The sequence below is a fragment of the Cnephaeus nilssonii genome, assembly GCF_951640355.1.
Source record: "Cnephaeus nilssonii genome assembly, chromosome: 7".
Taxonomy (NCBI): domain Eukaryota; kingdom Metazoa; phylum Chordata; class Mammalia; order Chiroptera; family Vespertilionidae; genus Cnephaeus; species Cnephaeus nilssonii.
Window position 1 is genome coordinate 83,478,850 of NC_137078.1, and position 22,454 is coordinate 83,501,303.

Here is a 22,454-nt window from a genome sequence, read left to right on the forward strand (position 1 = left end):
AACTCCAGTTTATGTTTGGTGTCTGACAACTGCATCTGAAATAACCCAGAATATACACTTCTATCCTGGTTTCTAGTAGTAACATCTAGGGTCTTAGTCCTTTCACATCTGCCTCCTACAGGCTCTCTGGGGGAAATAAGAAGGTAGGATGCTAGTTAGGTTCTTTCCTCCAAATCGTCAGCCACACATTTCAGCTGTTTAGTGACCTTAAAGCCCTCACTTTGCTTCTCTGTGTCATTTCCTGATGAACTTGCTCTCTATTGGCTCGTCCAGGAGTCTTGAGTTTTTGAGGAAATGCCACTGGCTCTAGGCCAGTCCTGTGTTATTATTGGGTGTCAGGAGTCGGAATCTCTTTCTTGGTCATGTTATTCTGGGGCCAAGGCTGGCACATCTGTCCTCAGTAACAGTAGTTTTCAGACCTCTGATGGTATACAGTGGGGATGCTGAAACCACAGGACAAAACACAATGCTGCTTTCTGGAGTGTCAGTTTTATTCATGAAAATGTTTTTCAATATTAAAGTATAGTTATTCATAGCACCTTCTCTGAGCCACACTTAGATGAATTAAATCCTGGCTCCATTTATTAGCTGCATGACCTTAGGATTACTTAACCTCTCTGTACCTCAGTTTCCTCTATAAGGGTAATATCAGTGCCTATCTTATGAGATTATGGTAAAAATGTAGTCTGTGTAAATGTCTTAATAGAACAATGCCCGGTGCATCGTAAGTGCTATTTAAGTGTTAGCTATTACTGTTAAAACATGAATATATTATGAAGTACAAAAAAATCCCCACACATACTAGTGTAACTTAAAAATCCAAGACTCTGCCCTAGCTGGTTTGGCTCAGTGGATAAAGTGTTTCTCTGTGGACTGAAGGGTCCCAGGTTCGATTCTGATCAAGGGCACATGCCCAGGTTGCGGGCTTGATCTTCAGTGTGGGGCATGTAGGAGGCAGCCAATCAGTGATTCTCTCTCATCATTGATGATTCTCTCTCTCTCTCCCTCTCCCTTCCTCTCTGAAATCAATAAAAATATATTTTTTAAAAAATCCAAGACTTTGAAGAAAGTCACTTGCAGCTCTGACCCAGCTTTGCAGGGAGGGATTTGTTGTCACTTTCTTCTGGCAGCAAGAATACTCAGGGAGCCCTAGCCTGTTTGGCTCAGTGGATAGAGCATCGGCCTGGGGACCAAAGGGTCCTGGGTTCGATCTGGTCAAGGGCATGTACCTCAGTTACAGGTTTCTCCCTGGCCCGGGCCCTGGTCAAGGCTCATGCGGGAGGCAACCAATCAATGTGTTTCTCTCACATCAATGTTTCTGTCTTTCCCTCTCTCTTCCACTCTCCCTAAAAAATCAATGGAAAAATACCCTTGGGTGAGGATTAACCAAAACAAACAAACAAACAAACACCCAGCAATAGTAATATTTCTTAAAAAAAAAGAATATTTAGGGAACCTTTGTTCACTGCTCGTGGAAATATAAATTAGAGCAGCCACTATGAAAAAGTTTGGAAGCTCTTCAAAAAATAAAAAAATAGAACTACCATACAACCCTGCAATTCAGCCCCTGGGTATTTATCCAAAAATGAAAACACTAATTTGAAAAGATATATGCACCAAGATATGGAAGCAAGCTAAGTGTCTATTGATAGATGAATGGATAAAGATGATGTGATATACAGTAGCATATTATTTAGCCATTGAAAATAATTAAATCTTGCCATCTGCAGCATGGGTGGTCTTAGAGGATAATGTACTAAGTGAAATAAAGAAAAAGACAAATACTGTATGATTTCACATATATGTGGAATCTAAATAGCAAAAGAAATGAACAAGTGGACTCATAGAGAACCTGTGGTTGCCAGAGGGAAACGGGGATAGGGGGACATGCAGGAGGCAGCCAATCAATGTCTCTCTCTCATCATTGATGTTTTTCTCTCTCTCTCTCCCTCTCCCTTTCTCTCTGAAATCAGTAAGAATGTATATTTTTTTTTAAAAAAGAATGCTATAGAAATAGAAAGGAAAGGCATTTTAAAAATAACATAAGTCACAGGGATGTAATGTACAGTATAGGGAATATAGTCAACAATAATAGTTTTTAAATGTTTTTATTGATTTTAGAGAGAGAGGGAGAGGGAGAGATAGAAACATCAATGTGAGAGTGATACATTGATTGGCTGCCTCCTACACACCCCCTACTGGGGATTGAGCCTGCAACCCAGGCATGTGCTCTGACCAAGAATCGAACCTTTGACCTTTTAGTGCATGGGATGACTTTCAACCGAGCCACACTGGCCAAGGCTATTCAATAATATTGTAATAACTTTGTAGGGTGACAGATAGTTACTATACTTAATGTGATTATTTCATAAGGTATTTAAATGTTGAATCACTATGTTGTACACCTGAAACTAATATTGTATTCAACTATATTTTTTAAAATCCTTATCCAAGGATATGTTTTTATTAATTTTATTTATATTTACTTATTTAATCCTCACCCAAGGATAGTTTTTTCCCCATTGATATTTGGAGGGAGTGGGAGAGGGAAAGACAGAAATATCGATGTAAGAGAAACACATCAATTGGTTGCCTTCTGCACATGCCCTGACCAGGGCCCGGCCCAGGGTGGATCCTGCAACCAAAATATGTACCCTTGACTGGAATCAAACCTGGGACCCTTTGGTCTGCAGGCCAATGCTCTATCCACTGAGCCAAACTGGCTAGGGATGTTTTTAAAGAGGGATAGAGAGAGAAGCATCAATATGAGAAACATTGGTTGCCTCCCATACACGCCCTGACTGGGGATTGAACCTGCAGCCTAGGTATGTGCCCTGACCAGGAATTGAACCCACAACCTTTTGGTATATGGGACAATGCTCCAATCAACTGAGCCACCCAGTCAGGGCTCAACTATATTCTTTAAAAAATAATACTTACATGTGATTCTTACTATAAGAGCCCACAAGAGAGAATCCAGGTTCTTCTAATTTCCGGGGCCATTCTCACTTCATGTATACACTAGTCTCCCCTATCCACCTTCCACATCTTAGGGCCACCCACCCATTGTCATCCAGACATTTGCCTTCCATTTGATTATTACAAAGATAATGTATGCAAGCTTTAAAAAAATAACAATTTCTTCCGTTTTTTAAAAATAGGATTTTGTTAGGTAATGTACTTGGTGGGGGGTGGGCAATGAAGATAGAAGGAACAGCATGAGCAAAGGTCCAGAGGTTATGTTCCAGAAGATCAAGTCCATTTTGGCTTGAGAGTAACTGAAGATGAGGCTGGAAAAATAGATTAAGTTTATATCACTTGGGGATCTTAAATGTTACATACATTGAAGAGTTTGAAGTTGATTTAAACTCTCTAAGCCTGTTTCATCTGTAAATTTAGGATAATTTCTATCTCACTGAATTGTGAGGATTAATGACAGAGAGAAACAAACAGATGGCGAGATATCCTATAGAAGAAGCGGAATGGCTGTCTTACAAGCTGAAGACAAAGAGGTAGGATAGAGCAAACCTCTCAGGGTGGCCTATAATTCAAATGGTCTCACATTTGAGATCTTGTATTTCTGCAAGGCACATATCAACCACCACCAGAGGGAGCTCACACAAAGGAATCAGAGCTCCCAGCGCGACAGGAAAATTGTGGTGGGCAAGTCTGGGCAGCAGTGTGGAATCCTGAACCCAATCCAGAGTCTCAATGATAGGAGTGGGGCATGGATCTAGGTGCCCCCTCTCTGGCTCCTCCTTTTTAAAAAAAATATATTTTATTGATTTTTTACAGAGAGGAAGGGAGAGGGATAGAGAGCCAGAAACATCGATGAGAGAGAAACATCGATCAGCTGCCTCCCGCACACCCCCTACTGGGGATGTGCCCGCAACCAAGGCACATGCCCCTGACCGGAATCGAACCCGGGACCTTTCAGTCCGCAGGCCGACGCTCTATCCACTGAGCCAAACCGGTTTCAGCTGGCTCCTCCTTTTTAGACCCATCTTAAGGACAGGAGTTGGACATGCTGCTACAACCTAGAGCTTAGCAGCTAGCCAGATGTAAGATCTCTGGGATGGGGGTAGAGGATGAGGGCCAGATCTAGTTTTGGGGCCTGAATTTCTGTGTCTCAAGCAAAAAGGGTTTTCACCAACTCTGCTTATAAGGAGTCCAACTCCTTAGGATACGGGTGCCAGGCCAGGTAGTCTATCTAGATCTGGGAACTGTAGAGAAGGAGCAGGGCTGCAGTGTGAGGAAGGTAGGCAGTGCCATATCTGATAATCAGTCATTATAGTGGCATCTACATTGCCTCAGGACTCTAACCTTCAGGTCTATCAGAAAGGGTTATGGGGTCTAGCTTAGTGCTTCATACAATTTTTACAAAACCTCCTTTGTCCTCTCCACTAACCCACAGTGAGAAAAGTGGGGACTTTTGTGTTGCAGATATTAAAGTGAAAGCCTAGAGACATTTAGGAATTTACCCAAGATCAAAAAGCATTCAAGGGCAGAGTTGGGCCTGAAGCAGGAGGAGTGGCTTTGAGGGGCCCAGGAAAGGGAAGGCGGGCCAACAGAGCAAGAGCCTTCAGACTGCCTCAGCAAGCTCTGGCTCTCGGCCAGGTTTCATACCCACAGCTCCAGGGCAGCTCTGCTGCCAGGCCCCAGGCTGCTAGCCCAGCCGCCACGCTCCTACCCTAGTCTCCTGAGAGCCCATCACCCTGGCAACAGCCAGAGAAAAACCCAGCTAAAATATTTATGGCTCAAAACAGTCCAGAGGCTTCGATGGGGGGAGGGAAAAAGTTGATGTCATCCCTTCTCTGCTTGTCCAGGAAAGTGACTGACATGCAGGGCAGCTGGGTGTGTGGGACAAACCCAGTAAGTCAGGGCTCTCACAGGAAGCTCCCTAAGGCTGCAACTGTTAATGAAAGGAGGGAGGAGTCTGTATGTGACAGGTGACTGGACTGGGTAAGAAACACAAGCCAGAGAAGAGGAGGAAGGAACTCAAGCGTTGAATAGTATTGTGTATAGACTCTGTGCTAGGTATTTCACACACATTCCATTTGCTTCTCCGATCCCATTCAGTGGATAAGAATTATTATCCCACTTTTACTGAGTAAACAGGCCCTGAAAAACACACGAGTGATGAGCTAGGATTTGAATCCAGACCTGTTTAGATTTACCTCTGTGAGCTTTCTGCAAGATTGCATGGCTCCCAAGTAGATATCCTGTATTTGGGGTTGAGCATATGGCTGCCTAGGAACCTAGCTGCTTCTCAGACAGTGACACCAGCTCTGTGGCTTCATTTGCCAATGACCAGGATGTCATATGATTCCCTAACTCCTTCACATCCCAGGAACTCTCTCATTTCTGGATAAACCTGATGGTTTGTCATCCTTAACAAATCTTTTACACAAACACAATGTTTTACTGCTTCAAAATAGTTGTGGCTGGAAGAGGTAAAAACAGGTCAAAAGCAGGGACTATGAAAATCTGATAGCCACCCTTTTTATTTATTTTTGGTTAATCCTCACTCGAGGACATTTTTTCCCATTGTTTTTTAGACAGAGTGGAAGGGAGGGCAGGGAGGGGGAGAGAAACATCGATGTAAGAGACACATTGGTTGCCTTCTGCATGCGTCCCACTGGGGGCTGGGGATCGAAACTTGCAATCCAGATACAAGCCCTGGGAATCGAACTGTCTAACTGCTGAGCAACACCAGCCAGGGCTGATAGTCTCTATTTTTAACTTTAGGCACTGTTATTTATCCTCCTTGAACCTGTTTCCTCATATGCAAAATGAGTATAATGAAATGGGAGAGTAAGTGAAACAGTGCATATAAATGCTTGATATAGTACTGGTACATACTAAGCATTCAATAAATTATTAGCTGTTATTTATAGTAATCAAAATATAAAAATGTGCTCAGAGGTTAAATAACTTGCCCAAAGTAAAGCAACTGATTTCAATATCCTTTTCCTGCTAAGAATAAATCTAAGCTTATGACAATGTCCTAGGCTCAGTTAAAAGGCTCTCTCCCTAAACTCAGCCCTTCTCCTTGATCCCTTGTTAGGATAAAAAGCCAAAAGGCATTAAAAGAAGAGTGTACTAGGAGAGGTCCATAACCTCTCAGAAACCTCATTGTAAAACCAGTCATAGGAAATCGGAAGTTTATATCAAAGGTTGACTTTCCAATCCTTCAAGAGAAATGTTAGGGCAAATAGCTAACCTAATGTGTAACTAGAAGGTAAGTGGGAGCTTAAAGGGAAGCTTTGGTTCTCTTTCAGTTGATAGAAGCTACCAGAGTGGGACCATTCATCACTTGACCAAACCTTTATTGAGCCCCTCATTGCCAGATATATGCTGGGGAAGGGACACAGTACAGGAGGTAAAGCCCTACCCTTAAAGAGCTTTTTGAGTAACTTTAGTAGTCAACAATGAAGAGAAAAACAGGTGCAGAGGTTAAATAACTTGCCCAAAATAAACGAACCTTCCCACTTGGCTTTCCTCAGCCTGTTATGGAGTTGGTGACCACTTTCTCTCTAGGAGCCCTCTGGAAGCGTCCAAGGGCCCAGGCTGGCACCCACGACACAGATGTGGCAGGGAGGGAAATAGGAGGTGCTGAGGAATAGGTAGGGGGTTCTAGCCAGTTCTGTTGGAGGCTAAGGTGAAGCAGGCAAACTGGGAATGACACAGAAGTTAGTTGCCAGTTTATTCAGATTTAGGAGGCCATGATGAGGATACTGTTAGTCCCCTTCAACATTTAAAAAAAAAAGTTTTTTATTGATTTTTAGAGAGAGGAAGAGAGAGAAACATCGACGAGAAACATTGATCGGCTGTCTCCTGCACATCCCCCATTGGGGACTGAGCCTGCAACCTGGGCATGTGCCCTGACTGGGAATCGAACCTGGACCTCCTGGCTCATGGGTCAATGCTCAACCACTGAGCCACACTGGCTGGGCTTCCTTCAATTTTTTCAAGTTCTGAGCATGTTTAACTGTTAGTATCATAGTCCCCTGTAACCCTGAGGACTTCATTCTGGTCCTAGAGACTCTTAGGGGATCCTAACTGGCTTTCTGTGTGTAAATCAGACATATCAATGAAGTGGCTGAGAACAGACTGTTGATCTCTCTGGTGTTTCTCTGTGCTCAGCAAATGCCCTCAGGCCAACCTTGACACAGCAGGCAGCTTTCCCAGTTTCTGGAGTCCTCTGATAGCTGCAAAGACACAAGCAGAAAATTAAGAAACATGAAACTGCCCTATCAGGGGCTTCCCTGCCACCCATATGGCCAGGCTGCCTCCCTTACAATCTCCCACCACACAGGACAACTGCAGTTGTTTCATTCAATACAAGATTTCTAGGTGCACAGATGAGTAGAAAATAGAAGTCCACAGCCTATGAGCTCTCTTTTCATGTCAGTCAAACATACGGACCCTCACACCTTATACCTCCCAGCCTTGGCCTCAGCTGAGTGATCCAGGGCAGAATCAACTAAACCTTTGGGGTTTTTAGTTATACAAGCTTTGGGATCCCCAATTATACAAAAGGGAAAATGCTTCCTGCTCTCCCAGATATGAAAAAGATCTAAATGAACAAAGAACTTCAAAAGACTTTGGAAGAAGAAGAAAAAAAAATTTGGAATAAAGGGAATGGGGAAATAGGCATCTTCTAGTACCGCAATCTTAGACTCAGGGGTCTATCTTTCCTGGCCTTGAGGTGTTTAATCCCGGCCTCAAATGATCAGGGTTAACCACAGGAGAGATACATCCTACACCAAAGCCTGTAACAGTGTTCCCCATCTTTTAAAAATGGTACTACCATTGCCCCAGTTGTTCAAGCCAGTATCCTAGGAGCCCTCCTCTTCTCCCACATCTAATCAACCACCAAATTATATTAATTAAATTTCCTACAAGTTCTTTTTAAAAATAATATATTTTTATTGATTTCAGAGAGGGAGGGAAACATCAATGATGAATCATTGATCAGCTGCCTCCTTGCACACCCCTACTGGGGATCGAGCCCACAACCTGGGCATGTGCCCTAGACTGGAATCAAACCTGGGACCCTTCAGTCCACAGGTTGACGCTCTATCCACTGAGCCAAACCGGCTAGAGCTCTCCTAAAAGTTCTTGAATCCACTTACTTTTCTACATTCTCACTATCATCACCTGAAAGAAGTCTTCTTTTCTTGCCTGGACTATAATCCATTCTCTGCTTGGGAGCAAATGAAGTTTAAAAACCAGAAATCTAATCATGTCATTCCCCTTCCCGTCACTCCCGGATTCAATGGTCTTCAGTGAAGAACACAGAATAAGGTCCACATTCTTACCTTATCTTGAATCTAGTTCAGGCCTACCCTCTGCCTATAATGTGCTCCATGCCCTTTCCCAAGCCTTCTTCCTAGGTAATTCTTCCTTTATTTTATTACTTTATTTTTTTGCTTAATTTTATTTATTTTTTTTAAATATGGGTTTCTTTAAAAAAAATAAAATTTTATTGATTTCAGAGAGGAAGGGGGAAAAAAACAGAGAGGAAGAGAGAGAGAGAGAAACATCAATGATGAGAATCATTGATCGGCTGCCTCCTACATGCCCCCTACTGGGGTTTGAGCCCACAACACGGGCATGTGCCCTGACTGGGAATTGAACTGTGACCTCCTGGTTCATAGGTCAACCACTGAGTCACACTGGCCAGGCTGCTCTTCCTTTTAGATGTCAGCTTAAACATAATTTCCTCAAGGAAAACCCCAGTTAAGTTAGCTCCCTGTTGTGCACCCTCATAGCACCCTATTCTTTTTCTGTCATAGCACAGATGATTACAACTGATATAACATGTTATTTATGAGAGTTTTATCTGTTTAGTGTCTGTTTCTCCAAATATACTGTTTTTAGTTTTTTTAAAAATTGTTTATTGAGGGAGGGGGGAGAAATCAATTTGTTTTTCCACTTATTTATGCACTAGATGCTCGGCACGAAATGCGGGGATTGGGCTTAAGTCGGCAGTCGGACATCCCTCTTGTAGTCCAGGACCCCTCACTCCTTACCGCCCACCTGCTCACTGCTCCTTAGCAGCAGGCTCCTTACCACTGAGCTCGCTGCTCCTTAGCGCTGCCACGGAGGTGGGAGAGGCTCCTGCCACCATGGCTGTGCTGCCAGCAATGAGCCTGGCTTCTGGCTGAGCAGTGCTCCCCCTGTGGGAGCACACTGACCACCAGGGGGCAGCTCCTGTGTTGAGCGTCTGCCCCTGGTGATCAGTGCACATCACAGCAACTGGTCATTCCACCATAACGGTCACTTACTTTTATTATATAGATTCCTTGGTTGTTTCTTGTATGTGCCCTAATTGGGGATTGAACCCGAAACCTTGGTTTAATGGTATGATGCTCTAACCAATTGAGCTACCCAGCCAGGGCTCCTCAAATATACTATAACCTCCATGAGGCCAGAGACTAATTTTATCTTGCTCACTTGCCACTAACTCTCCAGTGTCTAGCACATAGTAGGTGTTCCTATTTGTAAGAGTGAATGCCTTAAGAAAAATGAATAAAAGGAGCCATGTGTTCTGATATCTGGACAGAAGCTTATGATGAATCATATCAGAGCATAGGTATTTCTTTCTTAATGGCTGATGCAATGTTTCCTATTTTCCAACCCCAGAGAGCCTGAGAAATGGGTAGCGCCCATTTTATAGCTAAAGCTGGACCATAAATAGAAAGCAAGAAACCTGCAGGAGTCAGAAAACCCCAGAGAAGACTTGGCCCTGTATCTGAATCCAGGTATGTACCCTGACTGGGGATTGAATCTGCAACCTTTCAGTGTATGGAACAACGCTCCAACTGAGCCATACTAGTCAGGGCTGAACCCAAATACTTTGATCTCAAGTTCTTACTCATGGTGCCTAGGGGGAAGAGACTGGCTATCCTGAGGTGGGCTCTAGAGGTTGACAAGGGAACAGCTAATTCAGGCATCTTAACACAGTATAAACAGAAAGTGCCCAAATTTCTGGTAGTGTGCTCTACTTACCTGATTAATCTGGGGAGATACTCTGGCCATGGCTCACACACTGCCTAGAAACAACTCAAACAGGCTGTCTTTTTTCAGGAGTCCCCATAACCTCTCCAAATCTGCCCTGGAAACAGCAAGGTCTTCTTAAAGCAAAAAGCTCCCCTAGGTCTAGGTGAGGGAAGCACAAAGATAGCTTGAGTACCTGCCTGAGAACTCACCTGCCTAATGCCTGCCTGAGATGCAGCCAATGCCACAGTGTAGGCTAGGAATGAGTCGGACACCTACTGCTGAGAGGCTACTACTGCATTTGTGGTCAAGGAATGTTAAGAGGCTAAAACCCAGCAGCATGATTATGAAATTCAAGTCTCTTCCAGATACAAGTCTCCCTCCTTTTAGAAAAGAGAACTGAAATTGGCAGAACACTGGATGAGAACACATTATCCGTCTCAGAGGCAGAAAAGGCCGTAGAGTAGAGAACCTCCAGCCCAGGGTTGAGAAATTGATTCTAGATGTGAGGGAACATAATCTGCTCCCATTACCCAAAAAAGGGGTTTGGTCTGCTGCTTGAATGTAACCTCCTTGGGAGCCCAGGGCAGCAATCAGGCCACAATAGGACTAGGGTACAGTACCCACCATAGGCGCAGTGCAGTACACTTCCTCCCCTCCCCCCAACAGCTGCCATCTCAAGGCAGCTGTATGCAGCCTGTGTGCTCAAGACTATTAAATATTCATCAGATGCTTGCTAGCACTAGTTTCAAACATGCAAGAGGCACAAAAGGATCTGAAGGGAGGGAGGGAGGGAGGGGGAGAGGGGAGAGGGGAGAGGGGAGAGGGGAGAGGGGAGAGGGGAGAGGGGAGAGGGGAGAGGGGAGAGGGGAGAGGGGAGAGGAGAGAGAGAGAGCCAGAGAGGGGGGGGGGGGATTGATTGAGGTTGAGATTAGAAGGGTCCAATTTTTTCAAGTCCAGGAATCTGGAAATCAAGCCAGGCGCACCCACCCTGTACATCAAAGCTGAGAACGACTTTGAATGTAAACGGATTTTCTTGTTGCCCCTCTAGAGGAAGCAGAAAGACTTGGGTCTCAGCTCCCGCTTTTGGACCTTGTGGTTATCCTAACCTACACATCAGTTTTGTTTCATAGGATTGTCTGTGAGAATGAAATGGGATGCTGCATATGATATTCTCAGCACAGAGTTAGCACAGAATCAAAAGCTTACAATGGAGGCAGAGACTTCACTCATTTAGGACAGAATCGTGAGAGCAAAGTTTGTATCAGTGGAGACTCAGAGTTTCACCCAGTTGGGTAGGTGAAAGGGACAGACATGGGAAGACTATCAACATATGGTGAAGGCTTAACATCCCACCTTCATATAGCCCAAATACTGAGAGGAGAAATGATTTTTCTTTCTGAAAAAGGAATGAACCAAAAGGCCTTCAGGCAAGAGGGAGAGAGGAAAGAATGCAAAGTGAGGGGAGACTATACCCTTCACTCTCCCACAAAGGAGTGGTGCCACTTAGGGAAGGCTTTTTTTTCCTCTGGTTCCCTTACTCCCCTACCTCACCAGCACAATGGCAAACACAGATGTGTTCTTGGCTTAAGGACACCAATAGCTCCCTAAACTTTAGAATAAAGTCCAAATTCCTTGCCTAACATTTACCGTTTCAAAATTGGCACTAACCTACTCATCCAGTCTCTATTTATACCTAAATTTACTGGGTGCTTACTACATATCATGTTGAATGTTTCACACATATTAGTCCACTCAATCTTTACAACAATGTTGTAAAATGAATGCTATTACCCCATTTTACAGATGATGGAACTGAGACTTGGAGAGGATAACTCATCTAAAGTTCGAAAGCTAGTAGCTTTGGAGGAAGCAGAATTTGAAATTAGTTTGTTTAAAGCCATAGTAAAATGCTATTGCTAACCTGTCTGTAAATTCTTAGTTATACTTTAAGGCTCAACTTAAATTTTGCCACTCCTGCCCTGGCCAGTTTGCTCGGTGGTTAGAGCATTGGTCAGTAGGGTCTCGGGTTCGATTCTGGTCAAGAGCACGTACATTGGTTGCAGGATTGATCCCCATCCCAGGTGGTGTAGGAGGCAACCAATCAATGTCTCTCTCACATCGATGTTTCTCTCCCCCCCCTTCCACTCTCTCTAAAAAAATCAATGGAAAAAATATCCTCAGGTGAGGATTAATAACAAAAATTTGTCACTCTCTTTCTTCAGCACTCCTTATGCCTTTCTCACCAGCTCCTGCAAGCTTGCTGATACTCAGTTCAGCAACATAAATGATCACACACTACCATAACTATGTAAGACTTACTCTCTCCCATTAGACTGAGTTTCTTTATTTTATTTTTTTTTAACATATATTTTTATTGATTTCAGAGAGGAAATGAGAGGGAGAGAGAGAGAGAAACATCAATGATGAGAAAGAATCATTGATTGGCTGCCTCCTGCACACCCCCTACTGGGGATCGAACCTGAAACCCAGGCATGTGCCCTTGACTGGAATTGAACCTGGGACCCTTCAGTCCGCAGGCCAACGCTCTATCCACTGAGCCAAACCAGCCAGGGCTAGACTGAGTTTCTTGAAGGCAGAGACTATGAACTGTTGCAGACCCGTGACCCAGCACAACCAGCATAAGACCCTAAGTGACCCCAGCAAATGTTCACTGTATTAGTAATGACATTCCTGCTGAATAAGCCTCCTTCCAGAATACAGAATGACTGTGAAAGCATCCTGGGTTGGTTCGGGCTGACAGGTAAAACCCCTCAATTCCAATATAACCTAGTAGTCGAGACTGATCATAGCCTCTAAAATCAGACTGCCTGAGGCTGAATCCCAGTTCTGCTACTTAACAGCTACATGACCTTGGATAAGTGTTTTAAATTTTCTGGGCCTCAGTTTCATCACTGTGTAAAAATGGGAGAATAATAGCTACTGTACATGTGGAGAAGACAGTGCATGGCACACAGTGAAGAATATTAGAACTGACAAAATACTGTACTAGCTAAGACATATTTTTTTTCATATTTTAACATCTCTGAAATCAGGATGCAGAATGCATCTTACATTCAATATAAAAAACAAACAAAAAACCATTGTGTCATTGTGTTGGTTTAATTGGTCGTCTTTGTTCTTTCTTTGCCGTACTTAATAATACATTTTGCCCTAACTGGTTTGGCTCAGTGGATAGAGCATCAACCTGCAGACTGAAGGGTCCCCGGGTGGATTCCAGGCAAGGGCACGTACCAGTTGAGGGCTTGATCCTCAGTAGGGGGCGTGCAGGAGGCAGCTGATCGATGGTTCTCTCATCATTGATGTTTCTCTCTCTCCCTTCCTCTCTAAAATCTATAAAATTTTTTTTTTAAAAAAATCACATCATGTGAATTTTATCTCATTAAAAAAGAAAAAGGTAGAGAGGATCAACTGACATAATCCTTATTAACTGCTTAGTATATTATGATGCACATAGTGATAAATGTTAGCTATTATTATCAACTTCATCTGATGATAAATGAGAAAGGTTAAGGGCTTTGTTTTTGTCAAAACAAAGACAAAGGTTATGATGAGACAGAGCCAGGACATGTTCTATTCTTGGCTGGTTATAAATTAGCTTATAGAACTGTAGTAAGTTCTGTGGACGAAAGGAGCCACATGCTAACCTGACAAGCTCAGGGAAGGCCTGCGTGGCAGTCTTGCAAACTCAGAGACCTGGAATAACCACAAAGGATGGTTTGAAAATTAAATATTTAACTACAAACAGGTTATAGTGGGCAGTCATTCCTAAACTGATACCTTCCCTGACAAAGATCAACTTGGATCTTCCTTCCTGAGCCCATTTGCCTTTTCGCCTCTAAGATAACATATCTGTGAGATGTCTGGGTAACTTGTAACTTCCTTCTTTTGCTGGAGCCCCTGGGGCACAACCAAATGTAGTAGGCGCCAGGACAGATGCCTCAAATTCCTTCATTATACTGTTAATTGTTCCTGTACCCACCTAAGTATGTGTCCATCATTTTACTTTTTGTCCAATCCCAGGGGTTTCCCACCGTTTGACTTTATCCAATGAATTTCATGTAGCCCACCTATGTCCCTCCTTTGATGGCAATGTATAAATACAGATGTAACCCACCATTCTTCGGAGCATAATCTCAATTCGTTGAGGTTCTGCTTCCCGGCATATGTCGACAGTTTGGCTCAAATAAACTCACTAAAATTCTTTACAGGTTTCAATGGTTTTTTCGTTAACAGTTCACAGGTAGTGACAGGAAGTTATAGTAAACACTGGGTCCAACTGATTAAACTACACAACCAGAGCAGGCAGACCACGAACAGGCCTGGTCTTCCAATAATGAAACCTGCCTTTCCAAGCACAAATTACAGGCCAAATGAAGAAAGACATTTTCCCCAAAGTCTGTTCTTAAGACTACCCTAGGCAGAACTGAGACAACTTTTCTGAATTCAGGGACTTTATCTTAAATTTATCTACCCATTCATGTGACTAATATCATATTCAGGACTTTCTGGATGCCCCAAACCATGCTAAAGACAAATGGCCTTCCTTAAAGTCTTCAAATCTCAGAGGCTCCTGGCTAAGAGGGAGGCTAAGAAATGATATCCAAGAAGGCAAATTACTCTGTCAAAGACTATAACGTGCCTTTGGCTTAAATAGGTAGATCTTGTCTCCTCAGTGCTATTAGAACCCTAACAACTCATTCAAAGGGCAGAGGGGGAAAAAATCATCCAGTTAGTTCCTGGATGGCTTTAAACAATAGGAAGCTCATTCAAGTTGTTAGAGTGAGGCCAACCACCCAAACAGGAAGGGGTTAAACTTCCTTAGGGGAAGAACACTAATATTTACTATGTATAGGGCACTGAATTGGTTGGCCTTATATGGAACTCCTTCAGTTCGCCAACCACAGAAAGGTGTACATTATCACTATCTTCCTTCCCAGATGCAGAAATAAGATAAGTGATTTGTTTTAGATCACCAACCAAAAGAAAGCTCATAGATTCAACTCTAGGTTTTTGTCAGGTCCGATGTTATTTTTACTATAAAAAAATATCCCTACCATGGGTCTCTTAAAATGTAAGAAATACCCCTTTCCTTAGATTATAAGCAATATTGTATAAATCAAGATGTTAAGTTCTGGCAACACATAAACTTGGGCTTGATTTTGAATAATACTAATTATGTGACCCTGGGAAGTCACTTTACCTAAGTAAGTCTCAGCTACTTCTATAAAATACAGATTTTACTGGACAATTGTTTTTTGACTGCCCAGAATCCATTTCCCCTCCCTAAGAACACTGACTTCCTTTTTTGGAATGAACTTTTTTGTACTGCATACTGCTAAAAGTACGGGTAGGTGAATCAAACAAATCCAGTTTGATATTCCCTTCCTAAAACTTGAATCTTAAGGGAGAAAGAAACCAAACATGGCTAGAGCTTACTTATTCCAGCCAACAGTGCGGAAGCAGTTATTGCTGTTTCAGGACTATTCCTGTGGTCTACCACTGCTGTTTCATTTCTCTGCAGCCATTCTGGTTCCCAAGCCAGATTTTTTAAAATTTTATTGTTTTTAATGATTTGAGAGAGAGGAAGGTAGAGGGAGAGAGAAAAACATCAACCAGCTGCCTCCTGTATGTTTCCTACTGGGGATCAAGCCTACAACCCAGCATGTGCCCCAACCAGGAATCAAACTGGTGACCTCTTGGTGCATAGGATGATGCTCACCGAGCTACACGGGCTAGGGCAGCGCATATCTTTCTAGCGCTTAGTATCTTTCCAATAAACTCCCTTTTGTTTACATTAGCCACTTTGTTGCTTATAACCAATGAACTCCAAATAAAACACTGCCTTAGCCCTAACCGGTTTGGCTCAGTGGATAGAGTGTCGGCCTGTGGACTGAAAGGTCCTAGTTTTGATTCTGGTCAAGGGCATGTACCTTGGTTGCAGGCACATCCCCAGTGGGAGGTGTGCAGGAGGCAGCTGATTGATGTTTCTCTCTCACCGATGTTTCTAACTCTCTATCCCTCTCCCTTCCTCTCTGTAAAAAAAAAATCAATAAAAATATACTTAAAAATCAAATAAAAACAAAACAAAAAACACTGCCTAATTAGATTACTGACAGGATAGAATGGGAGTCAATAGCCTTAAGTTGATACTACCTAGTCATTATAAGTAAATTCAGTATGAACTATAAACGAACATATAAACATGGTAATGTTGTAAATATGATACAAATGATGTATAAAAAAGATTCACCCACTGATTACCCCCCAGGCTACCTTTTGGCAGAACTGTTTTATAGAACTAGAGGCCCGGTGCATGGATTCATGCACTGGTGGGGTCCCTAGGCCTGGCCTGCGCTCTCTTGCAATCTGGGACCCCTCAGGGGATGTCGGACTGCTGGTTTCAGCCCAATCTCTGCAGGCCAGGCCAAGGGACACCACTGGAGCACAAATGCATGCACCAGGCCTCTAATATGCATATAAGATCTTTAGTTAACCTCATCCTGCTCTCTCCCCTTCTCTCTGAGATTCATCAGTCTGTTCCATGTTTCCATGCCTGTGCATTGAGCGTCTGCCCCCTGGTGGTCAGTGCGCATCATAGCTACCAAATGTTTGAATGGTCACTTAGGCTTTTATATATATAGACTAGTGGCCCGGTGCATGAATTCATACACATTGAAAGGAAATTAATTAGAAGAAACATTTTAATATCATTATTCGCCCTTTCTCTATAATAGAAGTGTCAACCAAATTCACTATCGACAATGACAGATCGAAACACATGTATGTGATTGGCGCCAGTGAGAGTTTTATATGTATTGCCCATGCGTGAGTCAACTTAGCCTTTTATAGATATAGAATAAACTTGCTTAAATAGACCTGCTTTCTGATGTAGCTAAACTTTTTCCAGCCCAGTGAAGCACAACTTCTCTTTCAGCACTGGTTTAGAACTGGCTGGAAATATCAACACGAAGCAGATTATTACTGTAGATCACGCAGGGAGAAAATGGGTAAAATATTTAACTGCAGCAGTGACTATATTCTGTGCAGTGAGAAAACCTGAAGTCATTTTCAAGGTCCACCATTTCTTACTTCTTTTCAATCAGGTCAAATTTCTAAGTTTTCTAAATCTCCATTTTCCGGCTAATGAAAAGAAAATAGGATTCCACAGAGTCTCCTATCTACCTACTCCAGGACTTCTGTGAGGATCAAATGAGATGAGGCACGGGAAAACACTTTACAGACATTTGGTTAAAGTGTAAAATGCTTCCACCTGGCTGTAAAGCAAGTCATGTTCCTGGGCTGAAGAAACTTCAAGGAGGCTAGTCACTAGGGAGAGGAAGCTGGGCGTTGCTATGTGATGTCATTACCCAGTGCCCACAGCCACCATTTCCAGGCTGGGTTGGGCTGTGGGCTGCGGGCTGCATTTTGTGCCATGGGGTCTCGGCTGCGTTGGCTGCGATTGGGTGGGGTGTTGCTTTGGGGTGGTGACAGGGCCTGTGTCCCACTTGAGGGAAGCCAAGTGTTGCTTTGTGGGGCACCAGGTCCGTGGTACTGTTTACTGTTAAATGGCTTGTTGCTAGGGAGAGGAAGCCGGCTGCATTTTGTGCCATGGGGTCTCGACTGTGTCAGCTGTGATTTGGTGGGCTGTCGCTCCGGGGTGGTGGCAGGGCCCATGTCCCACTTGGGGGAAGCTGAGTGTTGCTTTGTGGGCGCCAGGTCCACGGCCGTTTCTCTGTAAATGGCCAGTGCGTATCATGGCAATTCCTGCGTTGAGTGTCTGCCCCCTGGTGGTCAGCGTCATAGCGACTGATTGGATGGTCAGACACTTAGCGCATGAGCCTTTTATATATATAGATAAAAGTCCCACATCCTTAATAGAAAGACACCTTAACATACCTGACATGGGTCTTTAATACCCATTCTACTCCAGGAAATGTCTTGAGTTTTCAATGACCTGAAAATGGAGAAGTAAGAGATTAGTCTTTTGAAGAAGAAGTTTTAAAGACATACAAAATAAAAGATAGAGATCCTGCATGCAGTTTACACATTACAGGAGAGAAACATGCAACTTTAAGGAAATTTTAAGTAACATTTCATTGTGAATATCAATATGGGAACCTATAGGGGCTCATCCTTGTACATTTTAAAATAGCTGAGCAGAAATCTTTACTTTGGGGAGCATATCTAATCTACAGTCATTGAAATTTTACATTGTGTCATTTAAGATGTCAGACTTTGTGCCCAGGTTACATTACAGTTCACTTGTGATGGGCAGGATTATTAAGAGTTATGGCTAATTTATGCGGCAGCATATGGTTTTTCTTTTTACAGCTATTTTTATTAAACAAGTTTTGCAAAGTTTTAACATTAAAATTAACAGCTAAAGAATTGTTTATGCAAGTTGCTGTCACAGTTTATGTAAAAGAGAAATATGTGCTATTAAAATCAGACATTTAGGTTACCTTTGGTTTTTTGCGATGCATGTTAGCTTTACACATCCTGATTCTCTTGCGATAATTTTCCTTTAAAAAGGGGGGTATAGAGTGATCTCTTTTCATCAAAACAAGACATAATGCCCTGAAAGCTGACTTCAAACCATGGTTGAAAATTCAGTTATTTACACTTTATCACAATCTACAAATACATTTTTTGTTGGTGTGTTTTAAAAAGAAAAAAAATGTCCATCATGCACTGCTGCAGGCAGCTTGGCACTTCATACAAGAGGATTTTTCACCCCCGAGCAGTTTTAGGTGGCTCACTTAGAGAAGTCATGCAAACCCTAAAAATTAACAGAGGAGTGGAAACAGGGCCAACCAATTCCATCATTTCCTCTTGATCTCTCAGGAGGGAGTACAGAGCCAGCCTATCATGCCAGATCCTGCCCCAGCCCAGCTGATTTACTAATAGCATTTCTGGGATTAGAAGGGAAACCCTTAAGTGTACCCAGAGTTTGCTGAACTGTCATCTCGAAAGCAGGTGCTATCCCTTACCAATCTCACAGAGATTATTTGGTGTCACTTTTCGGACCACCAAGGGAAGATGCAAACAAGGTGGCTGGCACTTTAAATATTGACACCTCTGTATGGAAACCAACCCAAGTTTTTGATTAGTTGTTTCTTTCTCTCCAGACAGGATTAGATAAAAATGTTTTCAACAACTTCCAGGGGGTGAAAAAGCTTTGGTTATTTTTAAACTAAAACTTAACAACTCATAAACTTTTTTTGGTAAACTTAAAATAAAATCCCCACCACAACTTTTAAGAAAGTCTCCAAGCTCCAACTTTTAACAAGCCCATTAACTTTAGAATTAATTTAAGTTTATTTGAAAGAGAAAACTATTTTATTGTCCACCCACAAAAATGACAATTCATCACATTTACTTTGATTAAAAAAGGACTAAACTTTATTGACAAACTGCTTCAGACATTTTGACATAAGTTTAAGCTACCTATTTAGGCAGACTTACACATGTAGCATTTAATCTTCCAAGAACAAAATGGGAGGATGGTACAAATCCAATTAGGACTTTAACTTATGTACAAAGTGGATTTTGATTCCTTTTTCATTCAGCTGCAGTGTCCCTTTTTATATCATGCTAGTGTTGAGACATACTTCATTGACTACCTTGGGAACAGTTCAATATTGACAATTGTCAAACTTAAAAAAATTATCAGCTTTTGGCCCCAGTGTCCAAATGAGCTTTTCATGGAGTGTAGAATCTCAGATGGACAAAACACTTTCTTTTTAAATACTGAAACTTTAATTATTAGTACTATTATTTAAAGACTGTGGCTAAAAAGCTCTGCATCAAATTCAATTCAGGTGGCAAACCCCTCTCCCCCGATTAAACGCTTCAAAGCCTACTTTCCACTAAGTATCTCTCAACACTGTATGTCTGGGGCTAGATTTCAAAACCCACATAATGAAAAAGTCATTTTTACAAACCTAATCTTGTTGTTTTTTAAGTCAATTAATGTTAAAATTGCATCAACTATTTAATTCATGAGGATCTTTCATATTAAAATTTAACCTTAAGATTCAACCGCCATGTGCTTTTAAAGGAAACATTTTTAGTGACGTCTGAGCTCACTTTTACATGGTGGCACCTATTGCCATTAACGTTTGTGATTTTAAATCTTAAACAGCCCTGAATTTTGAAATGTAGCCTAGTTTGGGATTCTGCAACTACAACTATACGGGATGCCTCAAATCAAAACTAAGATAAAGTTAACAAGCCTTAACTTCAGAACCTTTAAGCAAGCAATGTCACTTTTGAAACTAACAGGTTTGTGGTGGTTTTTTTTTTTTACTCAACTTCTTTTTTTTATTATAAAAGGTACATTTCTGTTTATATTTAAACAACAAAGAAAAAAAGCATCTACACACTTAAAAAAATTAATTCGATATTCCTAAATCTATTTTAACTCATTTTAAAATACTACATACAGAAGCCAGAATGCAGAGTTAAGAATGGAGTAAGGTGGGGAGAAGAAGGGGACCACGAAGAAAAACACTTAGACAATTACTTGTCTGTTGTGGGTAAAGCAACAGGAATCCTGGGAGATACAAGAAATCAGTAACAACTTTGCTCATAACTGATATTTTCCCCTCATGTTTGTTTTTAATAACGTCCATATGGGTGCTCTCTGTATGCTCCCTTCACCGGCCTAGCTGGAGGGGCCTTCAGCGACGGCCTGGTCCCATTCCAGTCGTCTTGGCCTATGGGGAAAGCAAGAACAGTTTATAAACCATGTGTCAATGGCATCTAGGATGAACAGGGATAAGTCACCTGGTAAAGAAACACTGCTTTGCTACCTACCCAGTGGTCCTTGCTTTTCCCTCTACTTGGCCCTCCTAGCAGCTTAGGCAATTTCCCAACTGGAGGGAAGTTTTGAGTAGATAGGCAGAAGGAAACAGCTCAGAAAGGGCTTGGAATAATCTCCAGCAAAGAGGGTCTCCACAGGCAACATGACTTATACTCCAGCCCCCAAACCTGGATAAACCCAACACTTGCTGAGACAGTGAGGAAATCAATCTCAGTGGGTTTGCAATACCCTTTCCTGTTCCCAAAGCAACCAGACAGCCTCAGGTAAGGTGAAGCAGGTATCTCCCTTTTCATACAACAGAAAGTCAGGTTTCCTCGTGGAGAAGTGCCCTCTGACTCTCTGGGAAGAGTAAGCAAGGACCGCTTTTCATGAGGCTCCCCACCAGCAGAGCTGCGGCCCACTGCTCTGGCAGAGCAAAGTACAATCAATTATGTTTAGAGCACTAATGAGAATTCATTATTTCCGCCCTGATGCCAGTAGTCCAGAGAAGCCAGTCCGGAGAAGCCAGACAACATAGATGACATCCTCAAATGGTTTTCCTTTGTAATATGGAAAAATGTGAGGGAGAGGATCACTTATTTCTAGAACTGACCTCTCATAAAAATGAGTTGTGTTTATAAGCTTATTCTTCACATTCACTGCCATATTTTACCCATGCCAGTTCATTCCTGAAGTATTTCTCCAGCTGCCTGCATTCACAAACATCTGCCTTCATCACTATAGGTTTAAAATCCCCTATATGGGCCTGACTGGCATGGCTCAGTGGTTGAGCATCGACCTATGAACCAGGAGGTCACAGTCCCATTCCCAGTCAGTGCACATGCTCAGGTTGTGGGCTCGGTTCCCATTGGGGGGCATGCAGGAGTCAGCCGATCAATGTTTCTCTCTCATCATTCATGTTTCTTTCTCTCTCTCCCTTTTCCTCCCTCTCTCTGAAATAAAAAATATTTAAAAAAATAAAAAAATAAATAAAATCGCCTATATGGCCCTAGCTGCTTTGACTCAGCAATATAACCAGGAGGTCACGGTCCCATTCCCAGTCAGGGCACATGCCCGGGTTGCGGGCTCAAGCCCCAGTAGGGGAGTGCAGGAGGCAGCCAATCAATGATTCTCTCTCATCATTGATGTTTCTATCGTTCTCTCCCTCTCCCTTCCTCTATGAAATCAATTAAAAATACATATATTAAAAAATTCCTTATATGCATCTAAAGTCACATAGCACCCTATCTAAGCCTGTTTCTATGCCTAGTATAATAGGTATGTCCATCACTTTCCAAATTGTTTCTGGGTACCAACAAGATAGTTTATTTTTTCTAATTCTCTTTATAAAGGCAGAAATCAGAACAGATTACCATGGCAACATCATACCAGGGGCATAAGGAGCAGTCTGCCTCTTTCAGTCCAGTCTTTTATCCAGCAAAACAGAAATGCAATATAGTCAACACATACAGAGGCCCATTGTGCTGCCTCACTGATGGGAGGGAAATACCCCAGGGCAATCATACCGCTCTTCTAAAGAGTGACATATGAATAGAAGAGTTACTGATGGCAACAGTCCAATGCCATTTAGCTAGAATTAGTAAAAACTGCTTCCCTGGGA

At 42.4% G+C, this 22,454-nt stretch overlaps 1 protein-coding gene across 2 annotated transcripts in view; it reads right to left on the reverse strand.

Annotated features, from left to right (window-relative positions):
• Positions 1–3,965: 3,965 nt before the first annotated feature.
• The window catches only part of KHDRBS1 (KH RNA binding domain containing, signal transduction associated 1), a 45,073-nt gene continuing 26,584 nt past the window's right edge, over positions 3,966–22,454 (reverse strand). The window contains exons 9-11 of one of the 2 annotated variants that reach the window (XR_013813776.1): positions 20,555–20,747; positions 17,926–17,983; positions 3,966–7,211 (exon numbers count right to left, since the gene is read on the reverse strand). Coding sequence is in view for 1 of the 2 variants with exons in the window: in XM_079776882.1 (XP_079633008.1) it covers positions 20,650–20,747 (98 nt within the window). In the remaining variant the exon portion in view is untranslated. Of the gene's footprint in view, positions 7,212–17,925; positions 17,984–20,324; positions 20,748–22,454 lie in introns of those variants that run through there. The other variant, XM_079776882.1, reaches the window with a different exon arrangement.